General features: G+C 40.0%; 1 protein-coding gene across 1 annotated transcript; it reads left to right on the top strand.

Annotated features, from left to right (window-relative positions):
- The first annotated feature begins 6,126 nt into the window (after positions 1–6,126).
- On the top strand, positions 6,127–15,447 carry GJA1 (gap junction protein alpha 1). The gene is made up of 2 exons (XM_005518318.2): positions 6,127–6,379; positions 12,367–15,447. Exon 2 carries the CDS (start codon positions 12,383–12,385, stop codon positions 13,526–13,528), a length of 1,146 nt encoding a protein of 381 aa, XP_005518375.1. The 5' UTR covers positions 6,127–6,379; positions 12,367–12,382; the 3' UTR covers positions 13,529–15,447.
- Positions 15,448–15,989: the final 542 nt, after the last annotated feature.

Below are 15,989 nucleotides of genomic sequence, written 5' to 3'. Positions count from 1 at the left end.
CTGTAACCAAAGATATTGCCTAGTTAAATGTAAAAATATTGTTCTGTTAGTAAAACACAGTGCTGCATACTAATAAATTTACTCAAATGGTGAGTGAATCTGCAATTATTTAAATAAGACCAAAAGTCAAAATTAAAAGAAACGGTTTCTTGAGGGGAAGGGAGCTCACCCATTTCCTCCTTACTCCTCTGAAAGTAGCCAAACTTTCTGTTCCTCAGTTCAGCCACATGTGGAAAACTCATCAATCTCTACAAGACTTCTCAGACTTCCACAGAAAGGCAGTTGCTGTTTGTAAACCCTGGATAAAAAGTATTAGAATTATGTCAAAACATCTCACTTATTCTAAACATCCAAAGCCAAATGATCATGGGACAGCTTTTTTTTATTTTTTTTTTTTTATTTTTTTTTTTTTTATAATAAAGAATCTTTTCATTAATAAAGGTACAAAAGTACTTTCACTTGGGTAGTAATTTTGGGGACTTACCTACTCTGGTTTTCTTTCATTTGTGAAGATTGCTATTTTTTAGGTTGGTTTTATTTTTTTATAAAATATTTTATTTATATTGCTGGATAATACTTTACGTGTGCAAATTTATTGTCTTCTGTGAGATTACCCATAAAACTAAATAGCAGACAATGTTAATACTGATCCTGAAATTTTCTATTATTTCACTGTTAATATATTACATAATTTCCAGACCTCCTGAAGAATTTAAAGACAATTTTGTGAAAGACAATGTTACTTTTACTCTGTTACTCTATGGTTTGAAAACATGAAATCGCCATATTTGTTTTTAAAATCTCCCATCCTTTGGGACCAAAGGACTTGGAAACTTCACCACTATCAAAAGAGAGAAACAAAAGCTCATGAAATACTGTAAGACCATCTCACTGCTGGATTTTTTGATGTGAAATAAAAAAAATAAACAAAAATATTACCAGGCATTCAAGGTCCGATATATTTCATGTTTATTTTCACTGTGTACAGAAGGTGGAGCCAGATTCATAAGGATCTGTGAACTCATACTCAATCTTTGTTTGAATACTATTCTAGTGTTTCTGGAGGGGCAACTAGTTCAGAGGATGTATTGATCGGAATCAGTTACAATCTTGGGATAAATCCTTTTCAGACCAACTTTTCTGGTGTTTAAGCTGTCTTCAATGAGGTTTAGAAGTTTCTTGGCACAGCTGAAGAGCATCTGAGCCTTCAAGTACTAGCCTTCTCCCTTTTTCCATCAGTGACACAGGAGTGAATTAATATTTCTAAACACAGCATGTGAAAGTGGGCAAGCTGAGTATCTCCATGAAATTGTGGTGAGACCTTAGTGGTAAGAAGTGGCAAGCACCGACCAGCACAAAGAACAGAAAGAAAATAATCACCTCAAGTTTTGAGCACTTTAATTTCCTTCTTTGCGATCCTCATAAATTTTAAAAAGAAACTCGCACCTAGTTGTTTGTCCTCCTAGCTGATATTCCAAAATGCAACTAGAGAACAAATCAGAATAATTTGGGGCTTAATGGATGGACCCTGGCATTAAGAAATTTTTCTTCTCGTTCTGGTTGAGCCACAAGCTGTCTATGACTCAGAAGAGCTGCTGATATTCTCCATGACAAACTTTCCAAGTCCAAAAAAGAACTTACTATAACGTAACTACTTCTATAACAATATTTATAAAACACTCTGAGATTGTAGACGGATGACTGTACAACAGTGCAATGTATTTCCGGAGAATGGTGATCATTCTCTAGGGTGGGCTCTGATGTAATGGCATCTGTCATAGAAAACTTCTCACTTTCATTTTAGGTGCTTCAGTCTGCTGTTTTTTACAGAAGGGTCTATTTTAAAATAGCAATTATTTTCTTTTGCAGGCAGTAAGAGCAAAATCTGTCTTATGCTGACTAAGACTTCTTTTCCATTGGGAAATATCTAGCTTTGAATTGAATTAATCTGAGAGACCAGTTTCAACAAGGAATGGAAGGTGAACTCACTAAGAGGCAGTCTTGTGATAATCCTCCTTTTATTATTACTATCCTTAAAATTATGGGAAGATATTCTTATAGACTATGCACTGTACCACCCAACTGAGACCAGATAACTCTCTGAAGGATGACAATTGTCTTTAACTGTCTGTTTTGAACAAGCAATGACCTTTTGAAACTTGGGGCAGGGGGTGGGTATGGCTGTGTTTCATAGACTCAAGGGTGTGCTGAGTGCATCAGTGGGCTCCAACCCAGTCACCCCAGCTGAAAGAATGCGCAAGCACTGTGGTCAGCTACTTCAAAGGTGAGTTGTATTTCTATGTGACGTAAATTCCTTAAACAAGCGAAAAAAAAAAACAACCCACTGAGTGGAAAAAAAAAAAAAAAGCATTAGTCTGCACATTTATGTGCTTAGGTAATCATAAAATACCACATTATTGTTCCTTGGATGTTCTGAAAAGCTTTACCTCCACAGGGCATGAAACAGGGCCACGCACTGTTCCTAACTTTGTCTTCAAAGCCAAATGTGTGAGAAGGGATTTCACTGAAAACCTGCCAAAGGTTATGTGCAGTCCATGGACGTGTGTGACTGCACAGCTACCTTGAAAGCACCCAAGAAAATCCACACTGCCTGTGTATATTAATCTTCATTTACTGTATATTCAGCTCATGTTACTTGTTCTGTGGATTCCTCTCCCAAATCGCACAGGACGAGGACAGTGCCATGCATGGAAGTACTGGGAAATGATTTTTGCAAGCAAATTGAAAACAAGCGAAGGCATATGATTAATTTTAAGAGCTCCACAAACGACAGATATGTTTAATTGGAAGTAGACCATGAACTGCAGTGGTATCCATGGGAGATTTGGTCATGGTCAAAGAACTGGATAGCTTTCCAAATGAAACATTCACTAGGGCTTTTCTAGTGAATCAGATTGCTCAAATATTATTGAGGGATTATTTGGAAGAAATATGAGGAAAAGAAGGTTTTTAATAAAATGCTGCACTTTTGTTAAGGTAATAACTACAAAGAAAACAGTGGAGTGAGTTCTGTATTGACCAAGAGTATGTGCTAAAAGCTGGAAATACTAAATAATCCAAATTTTGGTTCTCTTTGGTAAGTCTTCATAGAAAAGCAGCAGCAGTGGGCAGTGTGGGCTCTGAACTATTTCACTGATTTTGCTAAGGATTCAGCAGAGAGTGGATGTGGAGGTCACCCTGAGGTTCAGCTTCAGAGATACACTTGGCAGAGCCTGGACTCCAGCACTGCACCTGGGTTACGGTGCAACTGTGCCCTTACACATTGTGCAGCAGCCTGCCAAACCAAAGGCAAACAGGTTCTGGAGTCCTTGCACTGCCAAGACACTGCTGCTTGCTCCAAAAGGCAAAATGTCAGTGGATGGCGAGAGAGTTCCCAGACAGTTCAATGCCCCAAAATATTTTTCTTTTTTTTTTAAGTGAAAAGCATCTGCCATCTACAATTCAAGGCTTCAAACCCAACTGTGATCTTCTTACCCCTCTCTTAGTCCATAATTATGAACATATTTGAAAATATCTCAGATCTGACACTGCTGTGCTTTCCTGGTGAGCACAGTTTCAGCTGAAGAAGGGTTGTGTGTGAGGATGTTTGTTCCGTCTGAAACAATTGTTTCCATTGCAAGGCAAACGAATGTGAGATTTTCTTGTAACCTTGTGAAATGGTAGATCATTGCATCACTTAAAGCTTAAAGCTTAATAAGCTTAAAAAGCTTAAGCTTAAAGCTTAATATGTTTTTGGTAATAGGCTGTAAAATGTGATCGTGCAGAAATATTTCCAAATTCTAAGAGACATTTCCCAGTAATTCTTATCAGGACAGGCAACAGTCCTTCCTAATTCTACACAGTATCGTGGCAGAGACTTGTAAAATTTCTCCTTTCGCACGTAGACAATGCCAAAGCAAAACCAAGCCCTATGCTAAATATGGCTGCAAAACCATTCTTCCCTTGTTACTAATGTACACGTTTTAGTTTTTCAAGTGGGGTTTTATGTTTGCTGGGCTTCTCACAAAAACTGTTTTTTTTTTTTTTATTTAAGTGAAGAAATACTTCTTCCTTCCTTCAGAACCACAATGTTTGAAAAATTGCAAAGCCTATACTGGAAGATAATGGGAAAATGCAAGATCAGGCAAGCTAGACCCTGTGATCTTGTGATCTTGCCAGCTTCAACAGGGAATGATAGTTTTGTATGTTATAATTCAAGGGTTTATTCTTGGCATAATTCTGCTTTCCTAAGGGGCAATTTTTTCAGGACAAACACATACAACATCCAAAATGTCCTCCGTGTCTCAATGTTGACACATAGTCACACTGACAGTTTTACACTTTGCTCCAGAAAAAACAGTGTTTTACAGACAGTAGCAGGAGTACTACGTGTACTCTGCTCACTGTCTATACCACAGTCAGGTGGATAGTGAAACGTTCGTATATTACAATTTATCCATTCTCAAGAAGAAGGGCCCACAGTCTGTGAGGCACAAAGCTCCAATTCTCCCTTAATGTGATGAGAAAAGGCAACCTGAAAACTACCTTCAGAAAACATGAAATTTCTTTCTGCCATATGGCTTGGACAACTGTAAAAACAAGTGGGAAAAAAAAAAAGTCAAAACTAACAAACTAAGAGCCACTATCAAAGGGAAGAGAGGAAACTGAGCAAACCAGTTGTCTCCGTCTGCAGTTGGAAGAAGGGGAATGGAAGGCGTGCATTGTAGTGTGTTAGCTCTTTTTGTCAAACAGGAGGCAGTGTGGGCTGCTATTAACTGCTCCGGAGCAAGAACCAGTGTTTAGCTGGGGTGTGTTTAGCTCCTCACTTCAAAGCTCCCTGCTGAGTATATTTCTACAAAGATATTTTCTTACTTCTCTTCTCTGGAGAGATCTGGGTGAAAAAACAGTAGGGAAGATCTGTGAAAAAATAGCAGTAATATCTAGGTTGTGTTGCAGAGTGTAACTTTCATTATTTCAAAAATAAACCATAAAGAGGACATTTATCTGGGAATAACTCCATACCTATTATTGAACTTCTCCCCTTCAAAGAGCAAAAAATGCTTATCCGTGGTACTGAGCCCAGAAATAGCTCTTGAGAATAACACGAGTTGAAACCCAAGTGAGCCTGGTACAACCCAAAGTGTGAAACTTCATGGAGAGCTACCTGATCGGGAACTTCTAGAGAAGCTCTTAAGAAGTCCCACACAACCACTAATACTCCATGACACGAACAAGGACAAGAACAATTCCTAACAACGTTTGAGGGGCTTAACATAGAGAAATAAATTAATCTCTCTTCTACAAACAAGGCATTTTTCAAGGAGCATCTAACCAGGGTCTAGGCAGGAGCAAAGCCAATCTAGTTTTGTTCCAACTGCGTAGATCAGTTTTGAAGCATGCTCTTATTCCGTATAATGTGTTCAAAAATTATCAAGAACATTTCTCATTATTGAAGCCTGATTCTCTGTACTATGCTTTATTTTCTGAAGTTTCCTGGAAAGAGTTTCCTGGAATGTGAGATAATTTCTTCATTTCTCCCGTGGGAGGGACATATGCACACATGCACACACAAATAATAGTAAAAAAATATGTGATGTGTATCTACTGTGGAAATAAACACGCTACTCCTGGTGTGTACTTTCATGTGTGCACGTAAAGGAAACTGACCTCAGTAAACAAGGCTGTGTTCACAAGAAAAAAAGCAGAGAGGACTTGGGAGGGCTTCCTCTCCTGAGCGGTGGCCAGAAGACAGCAGCCCCAGCATTCAGAAGGTCCCCGCTGGTTACCATTAATGCCTTTCCCCGCGTTTCTGCCTTTCCCTGCACTGAAACTCCTGGCGCAGAACAGGGAGCCAACTTGTTGCATCTGTCTGCGGCGAGCCCAGATCCGGTCACCGTGCCACCCAGGTGCCCCAGTGACCGGGGGCTGTGGGGCGGCTGCTGACTGCCCGTGTATTTGTTTTGTTACATCAGCAAGAGTGCACTTCAATGCTCCCCAGCTGGTTTTTTGCTGCGCCTTCAATCCTCTCCCTCCTCCTCCTCCCCCAGCTCTCCGCCCGCAGAGCGCCCCTCCTCCCGGGCTGCCCCCCCGCTGCCTCCCCTCCCTCTCCCCTCCCTCTCCCCTCCCTCTCCCCTCCTCTCGCACAGTCAGAGGCTTGAAAACTTGTTAAAAGCTCTCCCAGTGTTCCAAGTTAGAAAAAACTTTTACGAGGTATCAGCACTTTTCTTTCATTAGTGGGGAAGGAAGGATGAAAAATACAAAACAGCAGTAGACTTTTAAAGTTTAAATAGACAGGTCTGAGTGCCTGAACGTGCTCTTCCATTTTAGTTTAACCCTCCAAAGAAGTACTCTGATCCATTTTCACTGCTGATCAGCAAGGGTAAGTTGAAAGTTTTCCTTTTTCATCATTTTGTGTATACCTTTTTTTTTCTTTTTTCCTGAAAACACTTCTTTTCTTTTTTCTTTTTTTTTTTTTTCTTCCCTCCACCCTAAGAATTCTGTGTTACTGCGTTGAGGATTGAACTTGTTTAAAAACACACATCTCTGAACAGCGTAGATTCCCTTAAAGTGCTAAGTTCCAGCTTGGAGGAATTGTTTGCTTTCTTTAGTCACAATTCTGTACATTTCTAGAAACGCTGTACTTTTACAACTTGTAGCCTTGTTCAGCCGGAGGAGGAATTGCGGGGAAGTTCTGAGTGCCGGGCAGAGCTGCAGAGTTTTCGCTGCAACAAGCGATCTCTCTCCCCTCCCCTGCTCTCGGGCTAACTCAGCTCCTTTAAAGAAAAAGCCGAGGTGCGCTTCACTCTCCTCTGAAGTACCAAAATTGCCTCAGAAGTTTGTAACAGGGAGACCTTGCCTTGGATTTGTCCCATTCCTTCCCCACACGTTTTGCTTTCATATGGAAATCCTGATTTTGATGCCTGATAGTTAGAGCAGAGCAAGCTTCTTAATTAGGTGTCCTGTTAAACGCTGCAGTTGCTGAAGGGGTGACTTCCACGTGGTCTTCCTGATAAGTTTTTTTTCCCTTTTCTTTTAAAATAGATGTGATAAAATCCAGACACGGGTTATGGATTTTTAACCTGGTTTGTATATAGTTACTCTGTTTTAGCAACCTCAGTAAGGGATTTTAGAGGAGGAATGTGGGATATCATGATATGCCTTACCACGTTGGCAATGTCTGAAAGTCTTGGGTAGATATAAATGCAAGTTGTCTAGGAAGGACTGTTCGTAATCCCCAATATGACACATTCCCTGTGTAATACCTCGAAGGCTTAATTGTCAAAATGCAGAGGAAAAAATACTCGAGCAGCATCTCTTGGAGAACTAAAAACCTATTCATGTTGCGAGACTTGGAGTGATTCCTCGTAGCAGTTGTTGCCTGCTGCTCGCCAGTAGTTGAAAAGCAGCACGAGGAAGGAGAAAAAAGAGCCTTCAGCTGAAAGACAGACAAAGCAGAGTCTATCTTATCGAGTAACACAAGAACAAGAATATTGTGTGCTTATATGTGTCCTCATATTTTGCCTTGAGATAACCAACAAGCCTCATGAAGCAGTATATTGCCTCTGAGGATTTCCTTTTCATTTTTTTGTAGTTATGGTGAAAAGCGTGGTAATGAGCACACAAATGATAGGGACACCTTTTGCCTGATGTCCCTGTGTGTGTGTGCGCATAGGGAGCAAGTTAGAGGACTTGCGTGAAGCTTTCATCCTGCCATTTTAACATCTGGACAGCACACTACGCGGCAGAATTTAAGCCTCTAGTCTTTGGGATGTTTACTGAAGTGTTTCCTTCAGAAACTTCAAAGCCAAACACTGGCGCTGACCCACGATACCTAACAAGCATTCGAACGGGATAAAGGCAAGGAGCAGGCTGGGATCAGGAGAGGGAAGAGAGGGATGGACACAAGGGATTTGATCTGCGACATAAAGCTGAATGCTTATACACACAGGAGCACAGACAGATCCGACACTCTTAAGTTATCTCAGCTTATATTATGCAAGCCCAAGAGATTAATTTTATTTGTCTCTGCAATGAGCCAGGGCCAAGGATTACTGTGGGTATGGGGAAGGTTAGAGGACATTGAGCAACATATCTGTTTCATTGCTCTCTTTCCCCCAATCTCTGGTATCTCCTTCCCATGTTACTCACTGAATTTGTCTCATGTAGAGGCACCTGGGCTGTTGTTTGTGCCACTTATGTATTTAGACATCCAGATTTCAGGATCCTCAAAAACAGGAGCATCAGAGGGCCTGAGGCCCCCTCAGTGAATTCAGTGTTCCTTCCCTTAATTCCAAAATGAGTCAGGAGAGGGATGAAATCTGAATGCTAACACCAAAGATAGACCTGACTTGTACAACTAGACAATGTCCAAGAAAGTGCTTACAGTTGCTTTTGTAAATAAGCTGTAAAATTAAATTAGGTGCAGAGGATATAAGATGGGAGAGGCAGAGGCTATGGGGTAGATCTGGTAGTGACTGACCACCAGCAGTACTGGCAGACAAAGGAAAAACCACAGTTGTGACACTTTGAATTTGAGTTACTGCAACCATTTTGTGAGTAACCTTTGTGGATGAAATGGACTGAAGCTCATCTGCAGACCTGTATATGAAATACACCTTCCCAAGGGAATGTCTGCAAGGCGTTTGCTTATTTTTATAGTATTTCGGAAAGCTAGCCTTCCCTGTTCCAGCAGGTCCAAACCCAATGGGTTGTGCATCTCAGCTGCTTTCTCTGTGAGGCGTGTTACTTTTGGGAAATGCTCATGCTGATTTATGTTCAGGGTCCAGGGCCTTCTCTTCTGTTGTCTAGGTGTGTGTGAGCACAAATAAAAAGATAGAAAAAGTTGGAAAACCAAAGTTTTGGCCTGTTTCCCAGCTACTTCAGCTGTACAATCCCATTTTACCCACTCTAACCCTTGCTGCTCTTCCATCCACTAGCATGTGACCTTCTAACACTGTAGTCAGACCTAGGACATTACCACAGCACTGAGTTTGCGTTATTCTTCTCGGAAAATATGAACCAGATGACTTGATGAATGCCGTCCATAAAAAATAGTTCTAGAATTTCTTAATTGTGGCTTACAAATCAAATGTCTTATATATGTGGTCATCCTAAACCAGTGCAGATGAATGCTGTCAGATCTCCTGCTGCTCTATGGATTTTTTTTTTCCCTGCCTTTACCCACACACAGTAGGACCTGGAAGAAATCCATCTTTTAAAGACTGCTATATTTTAATCCTAGGCCAGCATTAGTCTGCCTCAGAGAAGGTTATGATCCTGTAAAGTATTAATCAGTAGGAACTCATGAATTGCACGTACTCATCATCAGCCATCTCCTTAAACTCCAAAGTACTGAGTTTGTATCAGTCAAATAGGTCAGCCTGTGTCATTCAGTGGACTCACTTAAAGTATTTGGAAGTGTTAAAACAAGCTGAAGTCCAGAACACCAAAGACCTATTTTTAAAGGTTGTCTGCCAACCATTTCAAACTGCTTACAAAGCTAGAATACTTAAGTACCTGTTTGTTTCAAAACCTTTTTTTTATACCTGGTAAACAGATTTGTAATCAGTTAATAAAACTGGTCTTTCAGTGCCCTGAAAGTAAACAAGTTAGATCCGATGAATGAATTTTCTCTACAACAAAGCAAAGTACTGTGTTTCATAAAGCAATGGAATCCACTTAAGAAAAGGAATAATATATTTGTGCCACCACAAGGTTATCTGATTAACAGTACAATGTTTTGAATTGATGTGGGGTTTTTTATCACTGGCAAAGGCTAGCATGTAACTGATCTCTTTTTAAAAAAGTTGCTTTTCAGAACTATGTATGAGTAATTCAAGCATGGAATGTTTCCTCCTGGAGTTTATATTGCCAGCGGACACAAATGAAACTTAGCAATTTTGCATGCTGAAGCAAATTAAAAAATAGGTAGTAAATTCTCTGAATACTGCAGGTGTGGGATTAAGTAGGTCAAAACTGAAGTAAATCATATTGCATTAATGAACCAGAGAGGAGTGTAATTAGAAGACAAACAACACATAACTGCCTAGAAATAACATATCCTCTGTTTTCTTAATCAGGCTTTCAATCTGAAATAACATTTAGACAGTAAAAAAAAAGTATGTTGAGTCTGAGGAAAGTCTGTTAACCCAATAGTTTCTAGTCACTGGAAAGTTGACTAATTAAATCAAGAAGCTGTTACTTGAAAAAGGCTCCTTCTGTCCACTTGTGCTTCTAGGACATGGAGCAAATAGCTTGCCTTTAAAACAAACTTCACATGTTGTATAGTTACAGGCTGTTCTCTGTTTTAACAATCCCTGCCTGAGGAGGAACGTGGTCACATTTCATTCTAGCCTTTCCAGGGATCTCCACGCTTCTCTGCCTGACTCCTTCTCTGCCCCTCCAGCCCAAAAAGACAAACTCACTTTTTCTGGGAAGGATGGAAGCTGAGGGTGACTGAGGAGATGTGTCAGAGACGAACATGCTCTGTGTGCTCCTCCCGGTAGATGCTTCCAGTGTTAAAAGTTTGAAGTCGGCCTGATTCTTTGATGGGGCTTCATTAATGAGAAGAGCTAATTATGTGAGGAAGGGTCAACAGGCTGCAGTGGCTGATCTTCAGAGCCAGCTGTTTAGGCAGACTGAGGAAATGGCCCTGGGTTATTTTTCAGGGGTTCAAAGATAATTGGCATCTCAGAGCTATCAGAGCGAGTACTTTAAACACTCGTCTCCCATTACTCTCTCAGACTCGGTGGCAGGCATGGTGTGTTTTTATTTGGCATCTATTGTTACGTTTGAGCTTGCCAGATTTATAATCGTGTTCCCAGTGACTCACTGCTTCTTGAAAGCAAGTCTCCTTGGTGCTAAAATTTCCTATTTTATGAATTATCCAAAAAGCACATATTCTATAAATGACCTTCACTAGGGAATATACCCATGATGCAGTGGGGAGGAAATAATTTGGACATTATCAAAACTGTTAACACCAGGAAGGGATTACTCAGCATCCATGGAACAAATATCTATGCCCAGCAGCATTCACGTTAAAAGGGAAACTTCATGAATGTTTTTCCTTTTAAGTCCCTGATTTCATGTGATTTCATGCTTTTTCATGTCAGGCAAGTTAAAATATAAGTTTTTTATAGGATTGCCATTCTCCAATCGATAAAAATCTACAGTGAAATTTGCTTTTCCTAGGCATCTAGAACATCAAGCAAACTATTTCATTTCTTGTGTGTCGTCCTGTGTATTTCCAGATATCCTGAGAAGCTGCCTGTGTCCCAGAAACAAGCACTTTAAAACTCAAGTCAGGAAAGGCACTTTAAACTTGCAGTGTTCAACATTTGGAATGCAAACTGCAAGCCAGGAGTCGCCTTACAAACAGAGCATATTTACCTTTTTTTCCTTGCTAAATCTTTTCCTTTCAAAACAAAGAAGGAATTTAAATACAAAAAGATGCAAACACAAACCTGAAACTCCAATGAATTAAACAAATCACAGATAAACAGGAAACTGGTTCCTCCAATATGGTAACATGATCTTAGCTGTGTTTTATGTATTTGGTATTTTTTCATTCCTTCATTAAACTATAGGTAAAGAATACTTTCTTTGATCTTTGTCATGCAAATACTAATGTATAAGCTTAATTTAGACTGCAAACACTTTCTCTGAAGTTGAGTAGAGTATAAACGTCATTAGGAACTAGACTCTTAAATGTATTACATGCTATGACATGATATCAGGAGCTCAGTTTAATATTGCTGTGTAGGAAAAAACTGCATGTATTTTGCAAAGGTAGAATTTTAGGTCTATGACCCTCATACTAACTTAAGGTAACCTATTGTATTTAGGTTACATTGTGGTTTGCTTTTTTAGTATCTGAAAGAATGAATATAAAAATTACAGTGAATGTTCAATCCACACTGAAACTGCGAAATCTTTTATATATTCCTAGCATATTTAGGCAGTGCTAATACTTAGTTCCACACCCTGCTTCAGCTGTGTGTCACAGCTCTTTTTTACCTGAGGGAGGTGTAGGTCATTGAACAGAGGCTGCCATCAAGGAAGCTGAGCAGTGGTCAGTAACACTGAGGTTATTGTGGACTTTGTGAAAACTGGAGTGAAATCAGGAACTTTTTCGATTGTGCTCTGAGACATTATATGTTACTTTGTCTTTTCAGTTTCTGTGACTGCCCGTTTCACCTACAGATTAACTAAAACTCCAGTTTCTCCTCAGATTGTGAAAAACACATTAGTTACAACAAAGCTGACACCACTGCTCTATTAGCATTGATCAGTGATTTAGTGTACCAAAGGTATTAAAGCTCTGACTTAACCCTTGCTATTTCTTTCCTTTGTGTCCTTGTTTAGCTAGCATCCTGTGAAGATGGGTGATTGGAGTGCCTTAGGAAAACTTCTTGACAAAGTTCAAGCCTATTCTACTGCAGGAGGGAAAGTGTGGCTGTCTGTCCTCTTCATTTTCCGAATCTTGCTACTGGGAACAGCAGTCGAATCTGCTTGGGGAGATGAACAGTCTGCGTTCCGGTGTAACACTCAACAGCCTGGTTGCGAGAACGTCTGCTATGACAAGTCCTTTCCCATCTCCCATGTACGCTTTTGGGTTCTGCAGATCATATTTGTGTCTGTACCTACACTTTTGTACCTGGCACACGTGTTCTATGTAATGAGGAAAGAAGAGAAGCTGAACAAAAGAGAAGAAGAGCTTAAGGTGGTCGCAAATGATGGTGTGAATGTGGATATGCATCTCAAGCAAATAGAAATTAAGAAATTCAAGTATGGGATCGAAGAGCACGGCAAAGTGAAGATGCGTGGGGGACTGCTCCGTACTTATATAATCAGCATCCTGTTTAAATCTGTCTTCGAGGTGGCTTTCTTGCTGATACAGTGGTACATTTATGGGTTTAGCCTGAATGCCATCTACACCTGTGAGCGAGACCCATGCCCTCACAGAGTGGACTGTTTCCTCTCCCGTCCAACTGAGAAAACCATCTTCATCCTCTTCATGCTGGTGGTGTCCTTGGTGTCTCTTGCCTTGAACATCATTGAGCTTTTTTACGTGTTCTTCAAGGGTGTCAAGGATCGTGTGAAAGGGAAAACCGACCCCTACTCCCACAGCGGTGCCATGAGCCCTTCCAAGGACTGTGGCTCCCCCAAGTACGCTTATTACAATGGCTGCTCGTCACCGACCGCCCCCTTGTCTCCCATGTCTCCCCCAGGGTACAAGCTTGTTACTGGAGACAGGAACAATTCCTCCTGTCGTAACTACAATAAGCAAGCCAGCGAGCAAAACTGGGCCAACTACAGTGCGGAGCAGAACAGAATGGGGCAGGCTGGCAGCACCATCTCCAACTCGCACGCCCAGCCCTTCGACTTCTCCGATGAGCACCAGAACACGAAAAAACTGGCGTCAGGACATGAGCTGCAGCCCCTCACCATTGTGGACCAGAGGCCTCCCAGCAGAGCCAGCAGCCGAGCCAGCAGCAGGCCTCGACCTGACGACCTGGAGATCTAAGCTTCTTGATGCAGTACTTGCTCAACTACGAAACGACGTGCATTGGAAGGTGCCGTCAGTGCTGATCTTGTTCCAGTGGAGGTGGTACTTAACAGTCTCAAGCAGGAGATTTTAACAATCATAAAGAAAAAAAAAAAAAAAGCAAAACAAGCAAACAAACTTTTAAAATACTTGCTGGTTCTTTGGGGGGTGTGGGGTTGGTGTGGGGTGGTACAGTACACATTGGTATTTAATGTAGCTGGTTTAAAGAATTTAAATACTAAAAAAAAGGAAAAAAGATAGGTAGTACTAAGGTAAAGGGCTGTTTTTCTAGAAAGGCTGTAAATATCTGAGTGTATGTGTATGTGTGTACTATCATGTTTGTTTCTAAAGAATCTTCTGTAATACTAAAACCCAATTATAACTGAACTCACATTTGTCAGGGTGAAGTGCTACCTGAAGATGAAAACATTTTTTCCTATTCAACACGCAAAAAAGTCCAGGATTGCCTCTGATCATTTCCCTGTCAAGAACATTCCATTCTTAGAAAGTGCACTTTGAAGGTAAACTTTTCTATATGGTCCTCCAGGTTGTTGGAAGGCTCCTGTGAGGACAATTTACAGTCTTTGAGTCATTCAATTCAAATTTCAGGCATGGCCCACCAAGAAATATTTTGGTCACCTGCTCTTCCAGCTCTTCATGCAGGTGTATTTCGTGATGTGTGTAAGTGGGATGGCTCCACACATGTGGAGCAAGCAACGACACAGTCTTGCCCACAGCAAAACTTGTGTCCTGCTACTTATGTCGAGTCTCTATAGTATTATAAAAAACACAGTTTGCTGCCACTTGCAGATTTAAGCATCAAGACAAGCAAGCAACTGCCTTTAGTAAATGTTATCACACCTTTATGTGTACTAAGGGTGTACGTATGTGTGTGGATGTGGAGGTAAAAGTATACACAAAACACCCTCAGAAGCGTAGGCTGAGAAATAAACGCACACAGGTTACTTGCAGTTGACACTTTCTCATGGATATTTGGAAGATATGGGCCACTATGGTGTTTACATTCTCTGGTTCCTTCAATGTAAGTGAAGCACACATTGTTATATTTTTTTAATTCTATAAAATATTTTCCATGTATCCTAAATGGATGCTCTTTTAAAAATAAAAAAATCTAAAGGGCCTAATCCTGGATATCTTGCTCTGGAAAATCTCTCTTTAAAGTTGTTGAGAGTTTTGCCTCAACAAATCTACAGGATCAAGCCCAAGATGTAGCGAACCATGTTCTTGCTGGCATGAATGATTTTCTTTTGTAGAAGTTAGGGGTGGAAAAGACCCATTAGGTCATCTAGCCAATCTCCCTGATAAGTAATAATGATGCTTGAATGATAGAAGATGTAGTACTGTAAGCAAGCTTTAGTCTTTTATGTGAGAAACTTAGAAGAAGTGCTTTGTGCTGGATTAATAATAAAATATGCCTAAATGGCTTTTGCAGTAACTGGTATTTTTCTTGTTCTCAATATTCACATTTACTGAACTGCAATGTCCACTGAGTTTGACAGTTAGGTCTTTCTAGATGGCTCTAGCAACTTTAGTGTTTACAGTTAGATTATGTTTGAAATGCAAGTGAAGTTGAAAGGATTTTTAAAGAGTACAATTCTAGCTAATTTATTTGAAATATATGCTAAAGAAATCTACCAGTTTCTTCAAATGCATAGTCTCATAGCTGAACACAGTTTGACCAAGGAAATACATAACTTGGTTTCATTTTGCAGCAACACAGATAAATTGTTTCATTTAATACATTATATTAATTTGTTTGACATTCCATGTTAAACTGCTGTTGTCTTCAACTTCATTGCATGTATGCGACCATAGTTTGTCAGATCATGTTGTCTGGAGAACATTAGTCAATAAAGTTTTAATTTAGTATAAATACATTTTCTAATTGTCTTTTACTGTTTCATATGTTCATATATAACTTTAATTTCAGTCTGATAATTCAAACTCATTCCTCCCTTGTTCATTTTTCCCCAGTCACTGCATTTCAGAAGCATCCTTTATTTAATCCATCTGGATTTGCTTTGAACTGAAATTCCACAGGACCACATTCAGACACCCTCACAACTGGAAAAACAAGCATTGTCTCTGCCACTCCTGAAACAAAGTAATATTCAGCATGAATAAATCTTGCCAAGATTCTCAGAAAATGTATATTTATTTGCAAATTATTAGAAAAATGACAGTACTAAGAGATTGTCACACGATTTTTCAAGCAATTTTTATATATGGCTTAGATTTAACATTATGAAATCATTGCATCATGTTTACATTTCCCCATGACATCAGATTGCTCAAATGACAGTCAGTTTTAATTTCTGAAATCTCATTTCTTCAAACTCAATAGGAGGAGAAAGGTACTGATATTGTTAAGGCTGGGATTTTGCATATTGCCTCTCCTGCTTCACCCGTTATGTCCCCA

This window comes from Pseudopodoces humilis, chromosome 3, assembly GCF_049639895.1.
Source record: "Pseudopodoces humilis isolate 2021_Gansu_Grassland_sample_001 chromosome 3, ASM4963989v1, whole genome shotgun sequence".
Classification (NCBI taxonomy): Eukaryota; Metazoa; Chordata; class Aves; order Passeriformes; family Paridae; genus Pseudopodoces; species Pseudopodoces humilis.
This window is presented reverse-complemented; position numbering and strand designations above follow the sequence as displayed.

Excerpts from the sequence above, each read along its gene's own strand:
- GJA1 (XM_005518318.2), top strand. The coding sequence starts at position 12,383 with ATGGGTGATTGGAGTGCCTTAGGAAAACTTCTTGACAAAGTTCAAGCC.